The sequence below is a fragment of the Enhydra lutris genome, unplaced genomic scaffold (assembly GCF_002288905.1).
Source record: "Enhydra lutris kenyoni isolate GAN:26980312 unplaced genomic scaffold, ASM228890v2 scaffoldscaffold1, whole genome shotgun sequence".
NCBI lineage: Eukaryota > Metazoa > Chordata > Mammalia > Carnivora > Mustelidae > Enhydra > Enhydra lutris.
The window spans coordinates 38,779,182-38,799,569 of NW_019154085.1; the positions used below are offsets into that span (position 1 = coordinate 38,779,182).

The 20,388-nt window shown below is 42.4% G+C and overlaps 1 protein-coding gene across 5 annotated transcripts in view; it reads left to right on the forward strand.

The window, feature by feature from the left end:
* LOC111146010 (SP140 nuclear body protein) overlaps positions 1 to 20,388 on the forward strand; it is a 72,649-nt gene that overhangs the window by 20,918 nt on the left and 31,343 nt on the right. For 4 of the 5 annotated variants that reach the window (XM_022501411.1, XM_022501712.1, XM_022501564.1 and 1 more), the window contains exons 5-14: positions 855 to 1,023; positions 3,285 to 3,368; positions 4,832 to 4,915; positions 8,768 to 8,851; positions 9,589 to 9,672; positions 12,993 to 13,076; positions 15,101 to 15,181; positions 16,305 to 16,370; positions 16,768 to 16,851; positions 20,174 to 20,260. In XM_022501411.1, the coding sequence (XP_022357119.1) occupies positions 855 to 1,023; positions 3,285 to 3,368; positions 4,832 to 4,915; positions 8,768 to 8,851; positions 9,589 to 9,672; positions 12,993 to 13,076; positions 15,101 to 15,181; positions 16,305 to 16,370; positions 16,768 to 16,851; positions 20,174 to 20,260 (907 nt within the window). The remainder of the gene's footprint in view (positions 1 to 854; positions 1,024 to 3,284; positions 3,369 to 4,831; positions 4,916 to 8,767; positions 8,852 to 9,588; positions 9,673 to 12,992; positions 13,077 to 15,100; positions 15,182 to 16,304; positions 16,371 to 16,767; positions 16,852 to 20,173; positions 20,261 to 20,388) is intronic. The other variant, XM_022501482.1, reaches the window with a different exon arrangement.

Below are 20,388 nucleotides of genomic sequence, written 5' to 3' on the forward strand. Positions count from 1 at the left end.
GGTGGGGACCACCACCATCCTGTAAGTTAAGAGGTGACAGGAGAAACAGCAACACAGAAAACATTCCTTCTTCTGTAGGAAATGTGGGGAGAAGGGCATGGTGGTGGAGATGGAGCTGGATTAGGACTGGAGATGTTACAAAGCTACAGTGCATCTTAGGTACATTTATACAATCGAGTAACAGGAACCAAAAGCAAATAAATGAACTGGGCAATGTTTCATTACAAAGCCCTCTTATTTGACACATCTGAACCCAAAATGATTGAAACTCACAGGTAAGCTGGGTCACGTTAGGATAAATCCAGAGGCAAATGCTTACGCTCTCAGTCAAAATCATTTCTTGCTCTTCAGAAATTTCTGGAGCCCTAGGACACAGGTGAAGGGTAATAATGGGTCTTCCTGGGGACACTGAGGACAAGTCTTCTCTTTGTCTTTATGAATTTTCTTTGCCCTTTGGCCACGTTCATTGCAGGGGAGAGTGGCTACCTGAATTCCTGGAGCCCTTCAGGGCAGGTCAGTCCTGGTGGGAGGGCAGTGGTTACTGTCCCGTCAACAGAATGGCCTCTCATTACCAGTCATTACCACTCTTAAAGCATTCTAGTCAGGCTCTTGAAGCCTCCACAATCATTCAACTTTGAAGCCACCTTTATTCTTCAAAATTCCTCCCTCAAGTGTGCATCAGTGTCAGAGACGTTCAAATAAGGGTCTATTTTTGTGATGGTTATTTAAGAAGTCATCCAAACATGTGTGACATTCTAACATTTCACAGGAGAACAGGTGATCTGGGCTACAATCTGCATCTTCTACAGCCTGCAAATCCATATCTACATAATTCTCTGTTCAATATTTTTAAGAATTTTGAAGAAGCTTATTGGAATCAGGTCCCAGTGGAAAAAGTGGTCTATCATGTGCTCAGTGAACTGGAGAAGACGTTTGACAAGACAGTTCTGGATGCACTGTTCAGCAACCCTAACCTAAAGGCCTATCCTGACTTACTTGAGATCTGCAGAAGCTTCCAAAATGGTAATTACAGCTTTCAACAACTTTGGGGGATTCAAGCCCATTCATACTAATTCATTCACTCAATCTTCATTAATATTTGACAGTCGTTTTATTGAGCGACTGCTCCATAGCAGGCACGGACAGTGGTGAAGAAAATGCACATGATCCATGTCCTCATGGAACTTAAAGCCAGTGGGGGTGACAGACCTTTAGCCAAGTAACTCCACCAATGATTGCTCAGCCAGGACCTGAATTTGGTGCTGAGAAATGTAGGATTTGAACCTCTACTTTTTTTAGGGGGGAAGGCATGAATGATGTGCTTTTGTAGGAAAGGGGAGGAAGCTTCTCTGTTACCTGTAGTCATGTTCAAATATTCAAAGGTTTTCTTTGTCTTAGAAAATGTGTCATTTGGTGCAGTTGTTGCCAACTTACTTCTGCAGACAAATAGCAGAGAAGTCACTAGAGAGGACTGGGGAGCGGCAGCTGGGAAAGGACCAGTGGGCTGGCAGAAGACTGTGGCTGAAAATACAGCCCCGGAGAGAATGTTTGGAAGCTAATTCTGGGAAGGGAAGTTGCTGGGGATTTTTGAGGGTCTGATTCCCAGTGCCGAGAAATTTGAAGTTTACTATCTGGGAAAAAAGGAGGTAATGAAGGATTTTTAAGCAGAGAAAAAGTGAAAGAAGTCAATGTACAGACTGGGACATGCTGGCTTGTGAAAACCAAACCTTGATTAAAAGAAAATCTATATTTCCACGTTATGGTATATCCAAGTCAAAAAAGGAATAAAGGAAATCAAATACCAATCTTAAATTTTAAGTCAGTTTAATATGTAGAACTAGGATGGCCCAAGCTCATGGGTATGAAGGAATGGCAGTTATTGTTACTGCCCACATCTCAGAGGCTCTAATCCTCTCCATGGTCTGTGGGGATCCCCTTCCTTGGACACCAGCACCCACATCACATATGTTAGTTTCTGGGGCTCCCCATGCTGAGGCTTACCGCGCCCCTGTACACCCACCAGGAGGTTGCTGCTGGCGCCTCCTAGACCCTACTGTTCAAGGGAGCCATGGGTCAAGGTCCAAAGCCAAGAAGCTGGTAGGATGGTTGTTCAACCTGCAGAGAGACACATACATGCACGTGGGGTGCCCCCTGTGTTCCCAAGACCTCTGACTTACACAGCATTTATCCTCATGTCCTCCTCTGGAGTTTGCCTGGACAAGAAGTCAATGTGTCCTGGGGATTGCAGAAGCATCTCTTGTGCGAATTGAGCCTTTCTGTCTTTCCCCCAACCTTACTGCCCTCACCCTTCAGTGGGGGCTGCTTCCAGGAGTTGTGCTCCTGTCATCTTTCTTGGCTGGTGTCTTTCTCTATTTCTTGGATTTCTTTTCTCATGTTTTGTGAGTCTTGCTTTTCCATCTATCTTTGATTGAGTTGCCTTTAGACGCAGCTGTGAAGCAGGGTGCCCTAGGCTGCTTTCCTGCACTTCTTGTTGCCATTTCCTGGGACCCTGGTACAGCTGTGATATTCACCTTCAGTTGTATCTTTCAAACTGTTTGTGCCTAATAGAGTGTCTTTTTGTTGTTGTTCCCTGTATCTCTCCCCACCCACCCCACCCCAGGAAAATGCTAGTTCCTCTTCACTGTTAGTTTACTTTGTAACAAGATCATCCTCCTTCCCTGATCTAAGATCCCCCTTCTCCCTCTGTCCTTCCCTCCCTTCGGTTGTTCCTCCCTCTATCCTTCTCTCCCTTCCCCCTTCTCTCCCTCCTTCCCTCCCTTTCTTCCTTCTTTCTTTCCTCTTTATCTTTCTCTTGTTTCTTTGCTTCTTTGTTTCTTTCCTTTAAAACCTCCATCCTTAAAAGATATTGGGGCTCTCTTTTTTTATATAGGTCTATTTCTCTTTAAACATTACTTTTCTCCTGGTGAAATCCCTCTGCTTCTTCTCTATTCCTAGTTGCATGTAGAATTTACAAAATACATACATATATATATATATATATATATATATATATACATATATATGTATATATAAAATCTATTTTAAATTAGCTTTCCTTGTTCTAAATAGTTCATTGAACTATTTACAACTTTTCCACTGCCCATCTTCTCTTAAACCTTGTGAGATGTACAATAACATCAGTCTCTCATCCCATGAGACCCGCTGAAGCCCAGGGTTCCCCGAGAGCTGGAAGGCTCCCGCTGAACTGCTGGAGTCAGGGGTGAGCCAGGTGTGTAGTTGGTCACCGCCAGAAGTCTCTAACTGCCTTTTCTTCCTCTTCCCAGTGATTTATGACAAATTCCATTATGAAGCCATTGATGAAGGAGAGACAAAGGAAATGTTCCACTTACAAGTACCCCACCAGTTAGGTATGTGTGACTTCACAGAGACTTGTTCTCTCATCTGCTGAGAGGAAAGGTAGCAGAGATCAGGGGGCCAAGCTCCTGGGTGGAGAGTGCCCCCTGGGGAGGAGTGTAAAAGGAGATGGTGGGGGAAGGGAAAGCCAGGCCAGTGATGGCTTGTATGGGATCCTAACTAACCAACCAGGTGTGGAATTCAAAAATGTTGCCAGGCAGATAGGACCACTCAGAAGGTATAACAGGAATGCACAAGAGCAGATCTTACTGTGACCAGGAGACGCAATTTAGTGGGAATTAAGAATTCAGTGGATCTGGGAAGGGGTAAGATTTGGCACCAGGAGGCAGACCCAAAGAGAAAGCCAAGAAACCGCTGTAAATGCTTCCCATAATAAGAGAAAAGAGAGGGAGAGAGAGTAATAATTGTGTGCAGAAGAGAATATGGAAGGAGTGATGCTGTGCAGAAGAAAAAGAGGGACTCTGGGGTGGTTCAGTCCATTAAGCATCTGACTTTTGAGCTCAGCTCAGGTCTTGATCTCAAGGATGTGAGTTCCCTACTTAAAGAGCGAGAGAGAGAGAGAGAGAGAGAGAGGAAAAAGAAAGTGTAAGGGGGGAAAGAGAATAAAGGACAATAATCACTTAACAGTGACAACAGTAGCAACGCCAACCTTTCTCAAATTATAATGCTTATGGCATTAATACAGAAAATTATGATTTCTTGCTAAGTTACTCTGACACAACTATCCCTTCACAAGTACTCCTCATTACAACCCTATGATAAGGTTTTGTTAGTCCCACTTTCCAGGGGAAGAAACAGAGACATGAGGATAGTTAGTGATTTGTGCAAGGTCACATGACCAATCTAGGCTCGAATCCTCTTCTATACACCAGTTAAGGGTAAACTTGTTGAGTCCTCACTGCCCGGCTTCACATTGGGCTCTACCTCTTGCTTACTCCGGCGACTTACATTCTGTGTTCTAGTGTGTAAATTGAAACTACCAATATGGAAATCTATATATCTAAAATAAAGTTGTTGTGAGTGTTGTTCAAGAGTCCGATGTACATTGAGCAAAAGAAGCCAATCACAAGAGTATATGCTGTGTGACCCTATTTATGTGAGCATCAGGACATGAGCACATTTCCAGAAAGAAAGGACTTAACTGAAGGTGAAAAAAATTAGAAGAGTGGTCGCTTACAGTAGTTGGAAACAGACTTGAAATCAGCACATGGGAACTCTCTGGCCTGGTGGAAATGTTCCAGGTGTTGAAAATGGCCAGTAAGTGCCACGGCTGCATTGGAGACACAGTTGTTTTACATTTCAGTTAGGTGCATCACAATGGGAAAGAGGTGAGCAAGGCTTTGGTGAGCCCCAGGTGGGGTCCTTGGAGCTTGAACATCAGAGTTCAGCTTCAGCACACAGAGATATCTTTTCTGGTCACTGTCTGAGTCCTGCCATATTCTTGTCCCCTTTTCAGAGTCCTGTGAACACTCACTTCCCCAAATTAATAATGTCAGAGCACTGGAAGAGACCTCCAGCTTACTGTCTAATGAGGGGCAAGGTAACTATCATTCAACTTACAATTCTGCATTAAATCTTTGTTTTCTTATCTTTGTGGAAGCAAAACCTGCATTTTGTCTCTGATCCCAGGCTTCTGCTAGTCCCTCTTTCTACCTGAACTTACCTACCCACAGATGTAACAGACACCACGAGAAAAATAAATCTGAGCTCTTCAGTAGAGAGAGTACTCTTTGACGGAGAATATAGAAGGAAAACGAGGAAAAGGTAGCTAGGGTAACAGGACAAATCACACAAATGGATCCAGTTTTCTAAAAGGAACATACATTCTTACCCTCGAGGGTGGGGAAGGGGGATAATTTTCAGTTAACTTCAGAGACCATTGAAAGGAATTTGGAGGTAGCATCCATGTGCGGTCCATGTGGGAGACTGGTCCCCTGGAGCTGGCCAGTGGGAGGCCCCTGGTACTGTAGTCAAAGCCTTGAGTGCTGGAGATGATGAGAGAGTTAATCAGGAGGATTTCAGTGCATGGAGAGATAGAAGCTCAAGGTAAAGTGGGAGAAACAGTGATAGGCAGGGAGGAAGTGGGAGATGTAGCAGAGAGTTTATTTAACTGAAAAATGGCTCAAGGATTAGAGATAAAAATTGAGAGAAAAATCTACAGTAAGAGCAATATGGAGTGGAAAATAAATACTAGAACATGGGGAAAGCTGGGGAAGTGCAAAGACACCTATGGAGAGAAATAGAATAGATGGAAACTAGAGGGCTGATAAATAGGGGACAAGAAGGAGAGGAACAGGTTGGGATGGTGCAGGTTTGGGGGCCAGGGCATGGGATAGAAGCACCTTTGGGCACAGGGGCTGACATTAGCTCTGAGTTTCCAGATCTAACTGTCCCTAATTATCAAAGTGGCACTTACAAAATGTCAGATTGCGATAGGCCTCTCCCTGAATATTTCAGTGATTCCCAAAACCAAATCTCCACCCCAGGTCATCTTCAGAGCTCATTTATCCATGGACCTGAAAGCCAGGGGTCGGATAGATACCAACACTGGCATTCTTTCAAGAGCCTTAACCTTGGCACACCCTGAACTGAGAGCATTGTTCATTCTTCCTTGCTCAAGCTGGATCTAACTCCTCAGTATTCTGTCCCTCAGTGATAGACTGCTGTTCACCTGTGTTTTTTTCAAGTTGGAAACCTAGCAGTGGCCCATGACTCTCTGGCCCTCAATTACATACTTGTCACTCTTCCAACATGGTCAGTTCTCCTTCAGAATATCTCCCACCTGTCCATCTGTCCAGTGCCCAGAGCCGGGTCTCTAATCCATGTCTCTGTCAACTATCGTGGTTCTCAGAGGCAGGCTTCTGCCTCCCTCCTCCCTCCAAACTTATTGCCATTAAGTGCATTATTTGCCCTTCAACTGAATGGGACATTTGAAAATAAAAATTAGATTGTATTATTTTCCTACTTAGGAATAATAAGAAGTATTTCCTACTTCCTAATACATCAAGAATTAAATAAAAGTTTCTCTCAGTGGGGTCCAGCGTTGCCCCACAATGAGCCATCTGCCTATCTCTCCAGCCTCATCACCTGCCTGCTACACTATTACTTCAAAATAGAAGAAACTGAGTGGCTCAGTGGGTTAAGCCTCTAGCCTCTGCCTTCAGCTCAGGTCCTGATCTCAGGGTCCTGGGATGGAGCCCCGCATCCAGCTCTCTGCTCAGCAGGGAGCCTGTACCCCGCCCCCACCCTCTGCCTGCCTCTCCACCTACTTGTGATCTCTCTCTCTCTCTGTGTCAAATAAATAAATAAAATCTTTTAAAAAAAATAGAAGAAAATTGGGGCGCCTGGGTGGCTCAGTGGGTTAAAGCCTCTGCCTTCAGCTCAGGTCATGATCTCAGGGTCCTGGGATGGAGCCCCACATTGGCTCTCTGCTCAGCAGGGAGCCTGCTTTCCCCTCTCTCTCTGCCTACCTTTCTGCCTGCTTGTGATTTCTGGCTGTCAAATAAATAAATAAAATCTTTAAAAAAAAATTAAAAAAAATAAGTAAAAAAATAGAAGAAAATAGAAAAATAGAAGAAACTTTCTTCCCCAATGATTTTAATTGTTAAATATCTCCTTCACATCTGAGTTTTTTCATGTGCCTTGTTTAGAACTGTTTTTCTGTTCCACTGCCCTTGGCGTAACTTCCTCCATTCTGGTTAAGTCCTACTTAACACAAGCCATCTTGGAGAGGCCTGTCCTTAGAGAAAGCTAGGCAGGAACAACTGAGAGACAAATGGTAGGAGAGGAGGAGCAGTATCAGGGGAAAACAAGGGGGAAAGTTGCAGGAACAGAGAACAAGAGAGAAACACACCAAGAGAAAGAGAAGCTCCAAGAGACAACAGCAGAAACTGAGGCAGGGAGTGATTAGATTTACAGAATTGGAAAAGGGAAGAATAGAAAAAGGATGATGTGTAAGTAAGAAGAGGAATATTTTCCCATGATGGGTGAATTATTCTCAGCCTCTAGTGAAAGCTACTGAAGCGAACATAACCTCAGGTCAGGTTGTCTTGTGGAATGGGGCATTTCAGTTTCTCAGGGTTTCTTGGTTTTTCTTATTTTCTTGCTGTGATTTTCCCTTGGCCATAAATTGAGATATTGGTGAGATTTCCTTTTGAGAGTCCTTTCTGCTGAGGATAGTGAGGCCTGTTGGGGGACTAGTGATGAAGAAGAGCCTCAGGAAGCCTTATGCTCCCCACCAAGGCGTGGGCCCAGCAAAGAAGTGGGGAGGTTGCCAGTGTTCGGCTGCAGGGTGTCAGGCGGCTGAGTTTCAAGCTGGTGTTTCCTGATGCATTTTACCCTGAGCACACTCCACAGTGAAAAAATCCAGGGTGTTCTGGAATCCCATGAATCACATGAATGTTCCCAAATACACATTCGGAGAGAGATTTGCTGAAGAAGGGGGATGTCTTTCATTCTTATTCATAGTAAAAACTTGGATTTATACCCACGGACCCTTTAGCTTCTCCAGAGAATAAAAACTAAGCATTATGCTATTTATTGATAATGTTATTATTTTGTGCCTAATACTGGAAAAAGCCCAGAAGAAACATAGTCCTTCAGATCAACGGCTCTCCACCGTAAATTAAAATTTTTGTCAAATAGTTTTTATTATGTTACTGTGATTTTCAAAGAATTTTGGCAAATAAGATATAATTTCATCTTCACAAACTTAAGCATTTAGGGAGACAAACTATGGCTTCTTCCTATTTTATAGATAAAGAAATAGGAGCACTGCAGTGTATAAGGGTCTTTTACCAGGTCAAAGTAGTTACACAAGTTGGAAGGACTATGGTGATTGTCATGTGGGGCTGACAGTCAAGGTGGCCAGGATCACCAGGGCAGAGTTCACATGGGGGAACCCAGAAAGTGTTCAGGTACTTAGGCCAGTGGATCAGGGCCCAGTGTAAGAAGGCCCTCATCCTAACAAATATATTTCAGTAGTGAGAACAAGGAAAGGCAGAAAGAGCTGGCAGGATTGGGACTTACCATGTGGGAGGCAAGAGATCTAGAAAGAAAAACTGAGCCATGAGTAGGAAAACTAACAGAGAGCAAGGAAGAGCCACGAATAAGAAAAAGCCAAAGAGGGAAGCCCAGGGATTCATGGAGATGTCCAGTCTTTCATGGTATAGAAGAAACAGTGTGTGGTGACAGAACAATGAGAAGGAAAGGAGGTATATGAAGGATAACAGAAGAAGAAGAGCTAGAGGGAGGCTCTGGTAGGTCTTAGGTGAGGTCCTCCTTCCTAAGGAGAATCTCATCCGAGTGCTGAACACCAGAGTTCAGCATGAGGTTCCCGAGCTCTGTTCCCTTATTGTCATGTCTGGTTGGTCATTTCTGCATTTCCCTTCAGTTTCCTGTAAGCACAAAGCTCTCCAAAGGACGAATGGAGGTGATTTTAAAGAGATGCCCGAACTGCTACCAGGCAATGGGAGAGGTAATTATGATTTAAATGACCAGTTACTTCATTAAATTTGTTTGCCTGTCTGTATGCAAGGGACATTTCCTTTCCTTCCCCCAGACACAAATCTACACATTGACTCAGCTTTCCTCAGGTGTGTGGGAGACAGAGGGGAAAGGAGGCTAAGCACCTTAATGGAAGGGCTCTAGGGTGAAGAATGAAGGGAACAGAATAATAAGAATGTAGACTGGGAGCACCAATGGAGTTGGCTAAGTAGGCCCAATTTTATCTAAATGTATATTAACTCTAAACTCTAGCAGGTTGGGGTTTGGGAGGGGAGAGATAATCTTTAACTTACTTCCCAGGGATTGCATAGGGTTAATGAAATACTAAGTATAGCAGAGAGAAAGTGAGGTAAGAGAATAAATAGGGAGATAATGAAGTAAAGAGATGAACTTCGTGGAGGAACAAAAAGAGAGAAGTGCAAACAGATGGCAGAAGTCATAGACAAAGACACCCACAGCTTCATGGGGCAGGGGCAGCAACATGTGGAGACAGGGTTGGAGGGAGAAGAGGGAAGGAAAGAGAAGGGAACTCGGACCTAAGTAGGTGCTAAAAAGGCAGAGCAAGCTCAGTGGGTACAAACATACTTTTCTTCCCAAGGAGCAGTTCTCCTGTACTCTGAACATCAAGCTCCAGTGCTCTCTGAGTATTGGCCACATCCAGGCAGAGTCCACACCAACTGTTTATCATGTTCTTGTTACTCTCTTCAGCGTCTTGCAAACGTGTGGCTCCACAAAGGGATGACGGAGGAGAATCAGAAGATATGCCCGGATTACTACCTTATGATAAAGAAGGTAATTAAAATTTAAATGACCTGTTATCTAATTAAAACTTTATTTTCCTATCAATGTAGAGGGACACCTTGTTTCATCCCTTCCCTATTCCCCTTCCATCCATCCATCCATCCATCCATCCTGACATATTCACATAGACAAACTATGCCCAGCTTCTGATTGCTTCCTTTGAGAGACACAAGCAGTGAAGAATGATCTCAGACTGGTTGGGGTTTCCCTGGGTATAGAACATAGACAAAGAGAAGGAGAGTGAAAAATATAGATGGAGTCATGAAATGAAACTCCATGAAACAGGACCAAAGTGATTGGCAATTCTATTTAAATAGACATCAAGTCTAAATATAACTGTGTTATCAAGAAGGGGAGATCATTTCCAACCTATTTTCCCTGAGGCTATGCCAGGAACATGGGCATAATGGGAATAATTGCAACACAGAGAACTCATGTGAAAGAATTTCAAAATGTACCTGGCAAAGGGAAGGATCCTTGCTCATTTGCCAATGACCACAGTCCAGAACATTAGTGATATGGGGAAGGAATATGGATGTGGATGAAATAAAGTCTGAAATTTAAATGTTCAGTTTTAATTCTTAGGTTGAAAAATTAGAAACAGAAAGTTAAGAACTAGAGAGAACAGATAGAAGCAGGGAAAGGAACAACACTGAAGAAAGGGGATAAACTCCATCACTTTAGATAGGTAGAGAACATGATATTAAGAGAAAAATGCAGTGTGCGGTGGGCAGGAAACACTAAGAAAAAGAAAGGGTGGAGGAGGGGCAACAAAAGTTACACATTAAGAAAAAGGAGATGAGTGAAAATTCAGCAGAGATGAACACTGTACAAGGGAAAGAGAAGACAGTTTGGGACATTGTAGGAATTGAGAGAAGTCACTCGTCAGAAACAAGTTTGCCACTAAGGGTGGAAAATGTTAGCCATGGTTTTCAAATTATCATGTCCCCAGCTATCAACATGGTTCCTGTAATATTCTCAGAGGCAGTGGGCCTCCCCCCTGTCATCTTTGTCTGCTCCCATCTATAACTTATGATCGCCAAACACCTGTCTGGCCCAGACTCGTTTTCTAACCTCACTCATCTCAGGGTCTGAATACAGTTGTGCAGGGGGCCTGAAGGACATCTCCATTTGGATGTTTTTCAGGAACCTCAATACAAGATACCCCCAATTGCACATACCATGTTTCTTGATACCAGATCTCCTCCTTTCCTGGTGTTCCCTATCTCAGGACAGAACACCATTGTTCCATTCCTCAGGCAGAAATTTAGGGGACATCAGTGACTCATCCCCCTCCCTCAACTCACCTAGCCCATCAGTCATGGAGATTAGTCAGCTATACCTTGAACTTGTCTCTTGCCCATCCATTCCCCTCCATACCCAACACAAACACTCTAGCCAGATGTCTCTTCTCTCTGGAACCAGAGCAACAGCCTCTAGTCTCATATCTTCCTTCCAGTCATGTTCCCCTCATACCCAGTCTCTCCAGGTTAACTAGAGGACTCTGAAAATGCAGGTTGGTCTATTCTACTCTCCTACATTAAGTTGATAACTTCCTGTTGTCAGAAGGATTAAATTCACTTTCCTCCCCATTGGTCCAGCCTCATGTCTGTCCTGCAATTACCTCAAAAATTTGTATAAAACTTGTTTAGTAATTTTAATTATCTGATTACTCTTTCTCACCTGAGCTTTGGCACATGCTTGGCCCTGTGCCTGGACAGTTTTCCTGCCCACTCGCTCACTAATCTGGTGAAATCATGTAGATATTAGATACCATCTCAGAGATGCCTTTTCTGACCCCCAAGATAAGAGTCAGGAAGAAGAAATAAAGCACAGCACCAGGGAAGCATGATGGGGAAAAAAAGGAGGTGGGAACAGACATGGGAAAAGAAACAAATCAAGATAAAGAGGAGTGCCAAGAGATCCCAAGAGTGAAACAGAGGTGGAAACAGAAGAGGCAGACACATGTGGGAAGGGTAAAAATGAGAAAGAGAACAAAGTGTGGGAGACAGGTGTGCAAAGTTTCTGACAGTCTCTATCAGATTACTGGGTTGTGGGAGACTTCCTTTTATCTTTGAAAAACTTTAAGACACAGGTATGTAAACTGTCATAACCTCTGTTTTGTGGATGGGAAAACAAAGCACAGAAAGGCATGCAGATTGTTTTTGCAAGGGCAAAGCAGAAAAGGCAGAGTGGACAGCAGTGGGTATGTCACTGAGGGAACAGTTGTGGGAAGCCAACTGGCAGTCAAGGTGGGGTCCTGTGGTCAGAACACGAAGAGGAAGCCCCAGGAGTCCCACACATTCCCAAAGAAGTTGGGTCCAACATAAGACCTTCATTAAGAGGAAAACTAAGTTGTTAATTTTAGCTATTCTGACTGGTGTGAGGTGGTATCTCATTGTGGTTTTGATTTGTATTTCCCTGATGCCGCGTGAGGTTGAGCATTTGCTCATGAGTCTGTTGGCCATTTGTGTGTCTTCTTTGGAGAAATGTCTAACTGTGTGATGGGCATTAAGGAGGGCACTTGAAGTAATGAACACTGGGTATGTATGGTAATGAACACTGGTAATGTATGCAACTGATGAATCACTACATTCTACCACTGAAACTAATAATACAGTATATGCTAATTATTGAATGTAAATAAAAAAGTTTTAAGAAGAGAAAAAAAGAAAAACTGGACATGGGTTTCCAAATGTTTCAACTGTTTGACAACATTCTTAAGGGCCTGTGGACAGGAGAGTATTTTAACAGCCCCTTCTGCTCTAATAGAATGTAATCATCAGTCTTCCACCTTAGTATAAGAGAATTGTTTCTAGTGTTTTTGCGGCTGGGCCTGTTTCACCTCCTAAAATAAAAGTTTTCTTGAGTTTAAAAAAAATAAGGGAAAAACTGATGTTGGTGGGGAGAGAAAGGGAAATACTGACAGAGAGCATTGGAATGGACTCAACCACTTGGGCTTGAAGACATCTAGAGTAAGAAAGCTTGACAGGGTAACAAGAGAAAATAGATACATTATCACTGAAAAGCAAAAACAAAACTAAGGCCTAAAAACAAGAGATGGGGTAGAAGCCCAGACAATGGAAGAGATGCACAGTTAGGAAACAGATGCGTGGAGGCAGGAATGCAGGTGGGACAGTGAAAAGTGGACAGAGGAGATGTAACAAGATGGCGGAAAGCAGAACAAGACAATGTGGCTCCAAGGGGCCCCATGGAGCAGGCAGCTTGCTTTCCCATCCTGGTGGGGCATGGACATGATGAGGTCTGCTCCCATCACCCTCATGGTCCATCATGTCCTTGTTTCTCTGCAGTGACCTATGATCCCAGAGTTTCCCCAGTGACTAATGAAGGAGAACTAGAGGAGATGCCCAGTCAACCAGCAGAAGAGGGACAAGGTAATTCTGATTTAAATTCCCAACTCTCTCAATAAACTTTTGTTTTCTGATCAGCATGGAAAAAAAATCTTGCCTTTCTCCCATCCTACCATTCTATTCTTCATATTCACATACATACAAGTGAGATTGTGTCCATTTTCTGTCTTGTTTTTTCCAAAACTGTGAGAGAGACTAAGAATAATGGTGAACAGAGCTCCTGAGTTCTCCAGGCAGGGAGAACATAGGGAGACAGGATATAACAGAGGTAGGCTGGGGCACCAGAGCAGAAGGGCCTGGGTCATTTTATTAAATGTCCACAAAAACCCAAATAACAGCAGGTTATGGCAATTGAAGCAACGAGATCATTTTCAGCCTACTTCCATAAGTACCAGCAATATGGACATAAGTTTTGTGAATGAGTGATAGGTTTGCACTTTAAAAGGTCCCTAGGGAGATTGTTAGCATAGAGCTTATGAGGGAAGGCTGTCTGGTATTGTGGTCCATGTGAAAAGGGAAGAACTTCTGTCAGTTTAGGAGGAAGCATCTGTGAGAACAAGGAAAATAGATAAAATAAGGGAGATTTTAAGGCATCCAGAGGGAAAGACTCAGAGAAACAGAGGTAGAAAAGGAGAAAGTGAGAGACAACCTGGAAAGGATATAAGTTAATGGAGAAATGAGGTATGAAGATGAAAATTAGAGAGATTATATAATAATTTGGCAAATAAACATCAAAATAATAATAACGTGGAAGAAAGCACAAAGGATACTATGTAGAGAAAGAGTTATATAAAAATAATTTAAAAATCAATAAGGAGTGGAAAGTGCCATATAGGGGAGAAGTTGGGATCTTGTAAAGCTGAAGTACAAGTCTAGACAGGAGCATCTTCCAAAAAAAGGAGTCTATCTTGGTAGTGAGTTTTCAGATTTAATCTCCCCAGGTAGGAAGTGGCGCCCAGAACATACTCAGAAACCAATAACCCTCTCCTTGGCTGTCTCAGTTACTCCCAGGTAATAGAATGAGTCTCAAGTGCATGCCTGCTAGGGACACCTGTCTCCCAAGATCATCCCTCTGTGTACCTGAAGGCATTTATCACAGGATCCTCTCCATTTAGATGACTTTCAGGAACTGACACTTCCAAAACTGATGCTAACAGCTTCTTCTGTGAAACTAGAAACTCCTTCTCCAGAGTTTGCTCCCTTGTTAAAGGGGACATGAATGTACCATTTCCTCTTGTTCCCATTCTCTCCATTTTCTCCACTTTAGCATGATTGTTATTTGCAAGATGTCAATCAGATCATATTACTTTCCAATGTAAACCTGGTGATCTTTGTTGTCTTAGGATTAAATCAGTTGTCCTTCCTGTGGTCTTCTGTGTCTCCCACTCACCATGGTGCCCCAGTCTATTGCTTCTGCCTCATTGCTCATGATAGTGTAAATATTTTCAGTGAGTGCAATGTTATAATCTTTCTTTTATATGTGGGCTTTAGAACAACTTTTCCTTGTGCATGGTGGTGTTGCCTTGACCTAGTCTGTTCCTTATCCCACCTCCTGATCAGGTTATACAGTACTATTTTAGGGATGCCTCTCCTAACTTAGAAGAAAGGAAGCAAGAAAAAACTGAGTGAGATAGGGAAAGGTAATAAAAACACTAAAGAGTGTCAGAGGCACAAGAGAAAAAGATACAGAAGAAAAGGAGACAGGAACACATCCAAACAAAGAGAAGCACTTGGAGACACTAATAGCAGGAGATAAGGGCAGAGACAGAAGTAATGAGCAGGGACAATGGGAAACGAGGAGAAGTGGAGACAGAATTAGGTATACACAAGGGGAGGAAGATGGTGGTTGGTCCTCAGGCTCTGGTGATGGCAACAGGAGTGAGACAACCTGAGGCCAGGTGAGCCCAGAGATTGACCAGATGGTTTGTAAAAGGAACAGCCCCACCTAGCAGATTCCCGAGTGTTCCATGCTTTCACTGTGAGTTTTCTCAAGATGATCTCCCCTGGTTGTGTACTGAGATGACTAGGGGTTTCATTCCTTTCTGCAGAGCATGGCAATGCCTACTGGGAGACCCGTGAGGAAGAAGAGCCTCAGGAAGCTTTGAGTTCCCCACCAACATGTGGGCAAGGTAAGGAAGGGATTGCCAGCCCTGAGCTGCAGGGTATCAGGCAGCTAAATTCAGAACTGAACAGCACGGCCCTTATTGTTAGAACAGATGTATTCCCTCTTCATGTTGTGGTAGATAAATACTGGCAAAGACAGTGTCTTTTTTCCTTCACACTCTTTATGTCTATTTATAGGAAGGACTCAGTATTGTGATTTTAACCCCTGGCTACTTCTTATTTTCTATAAAGAATAACAGTTAATTAAGTATATACCTAGTGCTTAATATTATTATTATATTGTCATAAACTTGGGTAGGCTTCAGATGAAATGTGGTTCTGAGATCTTCTTGTCAGAAGGAAAGATCAAGGGCTCTTGAACCCAAATTATAGCTTTTGTCATCATGTTATTGGATTATTTTGTGCTTTTTTTTTTTTTTTCAATCTCCAAAGTACTTTGGCAAGTGAGGCTTTAGGACTTAGGCTAGGGAAACTGCTGTTATTTCTCCTTAGAGAAAGGCATGGAAGCACAGATGAAGATTACTTGTTTTTCCCTAAGATCAAGTAGGAGGAAGAGCAGAGACCCATGCCCTGAGCATCTCATTGCAGGTAGTGGCTATGTGAAGCTAACAGAGGTCAATGTGGTCCCATGTAAGAAGAGTCCCAGGGGGAACAGAACAGGGCCTAAAGCAGAAAAACTTCCACTTTACAAGTAAAGAATGCCAGTTGGAAGGGGAAGAAATCAAGAGAGACAGTGACAGAAGGGGTGGACCCTGTTTTAAGGATTAGAGAGACCTGGAAGAAGAGAGATAGGAGGAATAAGCAGGAAAGAAATGATTAAGATCACCACTGAGGAAACAAAAAGATAGAAAAGTAAAGAAATAGAAGAAGTCGGGGGAGTGGAGCCCACAAAATCAAAGATGCACAAATATTTTTCTAGTGCAGAAGTGGAAATCTCTGGAGGAAGATCTATGGGAAGGAAATGGAGAAGCAGAGAGTAGGGGAGTCAGGGGAAGAAGGGCTCAGTTGGATCTCAAGTGGGGTCCTTGGAACAGATGTCCCTTTTCCCAAAGGGCAGCTCACCTGTGTTCTGAACATCCTGGCTCAGCTCATTTCCTTATTTCCCTTCATGGTCCTGTGATCCTGAAGCTCCCGAGATGATCAGTGAAGGAGAACCAGTGGAAGTGCCCAGGCAACTGCTATGTGACGGGGAAGGTAAGTACAATTTCAATTTCCATTTCACTAACCAAATCTTTGTTTTTCTCTCTACAAGGAGGAAAATTTCCGATCTCTTTCCTCCTCCACTGATTCCCTTCCTCTTCACTTCTTCATACAGAAGAAATGTGTAAAGCCAAGTGAAAAGGGTCAAAAAGAGAGGGAATTAGGTGTATGGTAAGGAAGGGAGATGGGTGAACCATTCTCAGCCACTGGTGACAGGGACATGAGCCATGTTAACTTCCAGGTCAGGTGAACTCAAAGGCAGGAGGGTCTGAAGTCAGGGACATTCCCACCTGGAAGCTACTTGAGCCACCTTGATTGTCAGGATGGTTTTTCCTGCTATTGTTTCCATTGGTCGTATGCTGGATCCTCTAAGGGATTTTATTCTGTTCAGCAGAAGGTAACAGTGCCTGTTTAGAAATGTGTGATGAAGAAGAACCTGAGGAAGACTTGAGCTCACTACCAGAAAGTGGATCAGGTAAGGGAGGGCAAATAGCAGGATTTCCCTCTTTTTTTTTTTAATTGATGAATAGTATTCCATTGTGTATATATGTATCTACCTACCACATTTTCCTTATCCATTCTTCTGTTGATGGACATGTAGGTTGTTTCTATGTCTTGGCTATTGTAAACAATGCTGAAATGAACATGGGGACACAGATAGTTCCTTGACACACTTATTTTGTTTCCATCAGATATATACCCAGAAGTGGAATCGCTGGATGATATGGAGGTTTTAATTTTTAAGTTTTTTTGAGGAACCCTCATACTGTTCTTCATAGTGTCTATATCACATTACAATCCTACAAACAGTGCACCAAAACTTCCTTTTTTCCACATCCTCACCAGCATTGGTTATCTCTCATGTTAATTATCTCTTTTTCTTAACACCAACTCTGCCATATAGGTATAGGTATAACCTAAAAATAAAAGTAACATCTCATGATATTTGCAGTCCCTGGGGTTAGGGAAGGAAATATTGAGTGGACATTGAGACTTCTGCCTACTACAATGAGACTTAAGTACATTTCTAGAAAATAACAGTCCAGATGAGCCATTGACTTTCCCAAGTAAATAATGTAACCTATTCTTATCAAATGGGACATCAAACAAAGCTGAGCATAAATGTATTAAAGAAAAGAATCTGGCTTTAGAAAAGAGTTATAGTAATTGGGTTAGCTACTACAGAGAAATGAGTTATACCTACTTTGTCAACTGCCTGCAGATCTCGAATCATGCATAGTGTAGACATACTAATGTTCAAATCAATTATAAATTGATTATGCGTAGGAGAATTTTCTAGGAATTCTAAAGTTATTCTTCCTTTATATTTAATCTGGTAGTTCCTTTCTTTTTTAATTAATTACTTAATTATTAATGATAGAACATTTTATTTTTTTATTGTGTTATGTTAGTCACCATACAGTACAGCATTAGTTTTTGATGTAGTGTTCATTGTTTGTGTATAATACCCAGTGCTCCGTGCAATTTGTGCCCTCCTTAATACCCAGTGTATAACACCCAGTGCTCCATGCAATTTGTGCCCTCCTTAATACTCATCACCAGGGTCACCCATCCCCCCTACCCTTCTCCCTTCTAAAACTCTCCATTTGTTTCCCATAGTCCATAATCTCTCATGGTTCCTCTCCCATTCTGATTTCTCTCCCTTCATTTTTCCTTTCTCCTAATGTCTTCCATGCTATTCCTTATGTTTCAGAAGTAAGTGAAACCAAGATTTTATTTAGTTATTGGAGAGAGAGAGAGAGAGCACAGGAGAAGGGGGCAGGGAAAGAGGGAAAGGGAGAAGCAGACTCACCGCTGAGCCAGGAACATGACATGGGGCTTGATCCCAGGACTCTGAGATCATGACTTGAGCCAAAGGCAGTTGCTTAACCATCTGAGACACCCAGATGCCCCTTAATCTGGTAGTTTCATTTGCAAAATAGATCCTTCTTATTAAATTTATGGAGATTTTTTAAAAGAAAAGAAACTGTTAGACGATGTTCTGAAATTAGCAGTTACTGGTTGGGACATGGGAACTTTTGGTCATCTTTCTCTCTCTTATAGAAGTACTACCAAAAGCATTGTTTACTTTTGACATGTCCAGACTTCTCCTTTGAAACTCAAAGTTATCTTTGGTGAAATTTTGCCATTTATTAAGAAAAGTGCAAGAATGATTCTGAGAGTACAAAGAGAAAGTGGAGTTCTTTCAGGGGGAGACTGTAGCTTCAACCAAGACACAGCCATGGCAAGTAGCAATGAGGTCACCACATGCAGTCCTTGATGAGAATTGTGTTCTGCAAGTGAATGGAGTATTGGGTTTATCCATTGAGCAGAGACTGCAAAGGGAACGTATGATTGATAACATGATAGCAGTTGACCTCAGATTATTTGCTAAACAAAATGATTTTGTTTCTCAAATTGATGAGAGGTTTTGGAGAGGGACTCAAGGCCAAGGGTGACCAAATATTTTTGCACACACTAGCTACTGTCTAATGGACCCACGTCCATCAATACGTTTTGCATAGGGGACTTCTCAGGTCTGTGCCTCCATCTATTTGCTTTGGATCACTTCCTTCCAGCATTCAAGAAGCACAAGAAAATCAAGAGCAAACAAACACACATAAGAAAACCTTTTGGAAAATAGACAAAAGTTAGAGTAAATGAAACAGTAGAAGAATAAAAAATATTAACAGAATATTTGCTAAATGCTACACCTCCAAACCAAAGTGTCTAACTACTTTGTGTCTAATTGCATATACATCTTTAAGTAATAAGATTAATTCAGGGGATGCCTGGGTGGCTCAGTCGGTTAAGCCACTGCCTTTGGCTCAGGTTGTGATCCCAAGATTCTGGGATCGAGTACTGCATTGGGCTCCTTGCTTAGCGGGGAGCCTGCTTCTCTCTCTGCCTCTGCCTGTCACTCTGCCTGCTTGTACTCTCTCTCTCTCTCTGACAAATAAATAAATAAAATCTTTAAAAAAAATAATTCAGAAATAAGAACTCAATGAAACAAGGCAGAGCTCAAGTCATTGTTGAGATGGATTGATCAGGAAAACAATCTGAGTTGGGCACAAGAAGCGGTGGATTGGGCCTATTGGCCCAAAGATCCCACATGATGTTGCTAAACAAGAGTCTTCAAGATGGCTTGGTGGGAAATCCATTTTTGGAGGGATAGAACATCATGCCATATCTTGATAAGCAAGATGCATGGTGGAAGGAGGTATGGTACTTACAGAACATAGTTTCTTTTTAAAAGGAAATTGCTTTTAGGTAGAGTTTTAGGAAGCTTGTAGTTCAGGAACTGCAGACTTTCAGACCTGGGGAGTGTTTATAACTAGGTTATCGTTTAGTCATAAAAACAGGCTTTCTGGAATGCGGCTCTTGCTGATGGGCTGATTTTCAGAAGTGTGAGGCTGTCACTCACTGGCTGGCTTTAAATGTGGTTAGTGATGTAAGTAGCGATGGACCAATTGGGATGAGTTTAAAACTGTTCTCATACTTACTTTTTACTATTTTCAAAGAATAGCTGTTTTTTTCCTGAAAGGATAAGATCTTTTTCCTTTATTCTTGAGGCTACAGGTAGAAAAGTAGGAGTAAAGAAAGCAGAATGAGGTACAAAAGATGGGAAAAGCATGCCTTTGGCAGCTGTAGGTTGTGATTATTGGAGCAGATGTAGTCTTCTTTCAGAAGGCAGTTCATTTTAGCTCAAAATGTCATGGTGCAGCATGAAAGCACCAGAAGTTCTTCCCTGTTCACTCTCAGGATCCATGGACTGTAATTTTCTTGCTTCTCTTTAGTATCTGGCAAACTAGAAACTCTCCAAATGAATAGAGAGGAAGAATCAGAAGAACTTAGTTCCAGACTACTACTCTGTGATGGAGAAGGTAATTATGACTTAAAGAATAAGAAAAACAGAAACAGAGCTGATAAAGAGAAAAAGACAAGGGAGGAAAAAGGGAGACTTAAAGGAAAGGCCAGAGATGGGGGTGGTCAATGGAAGATTTCAGAGGAA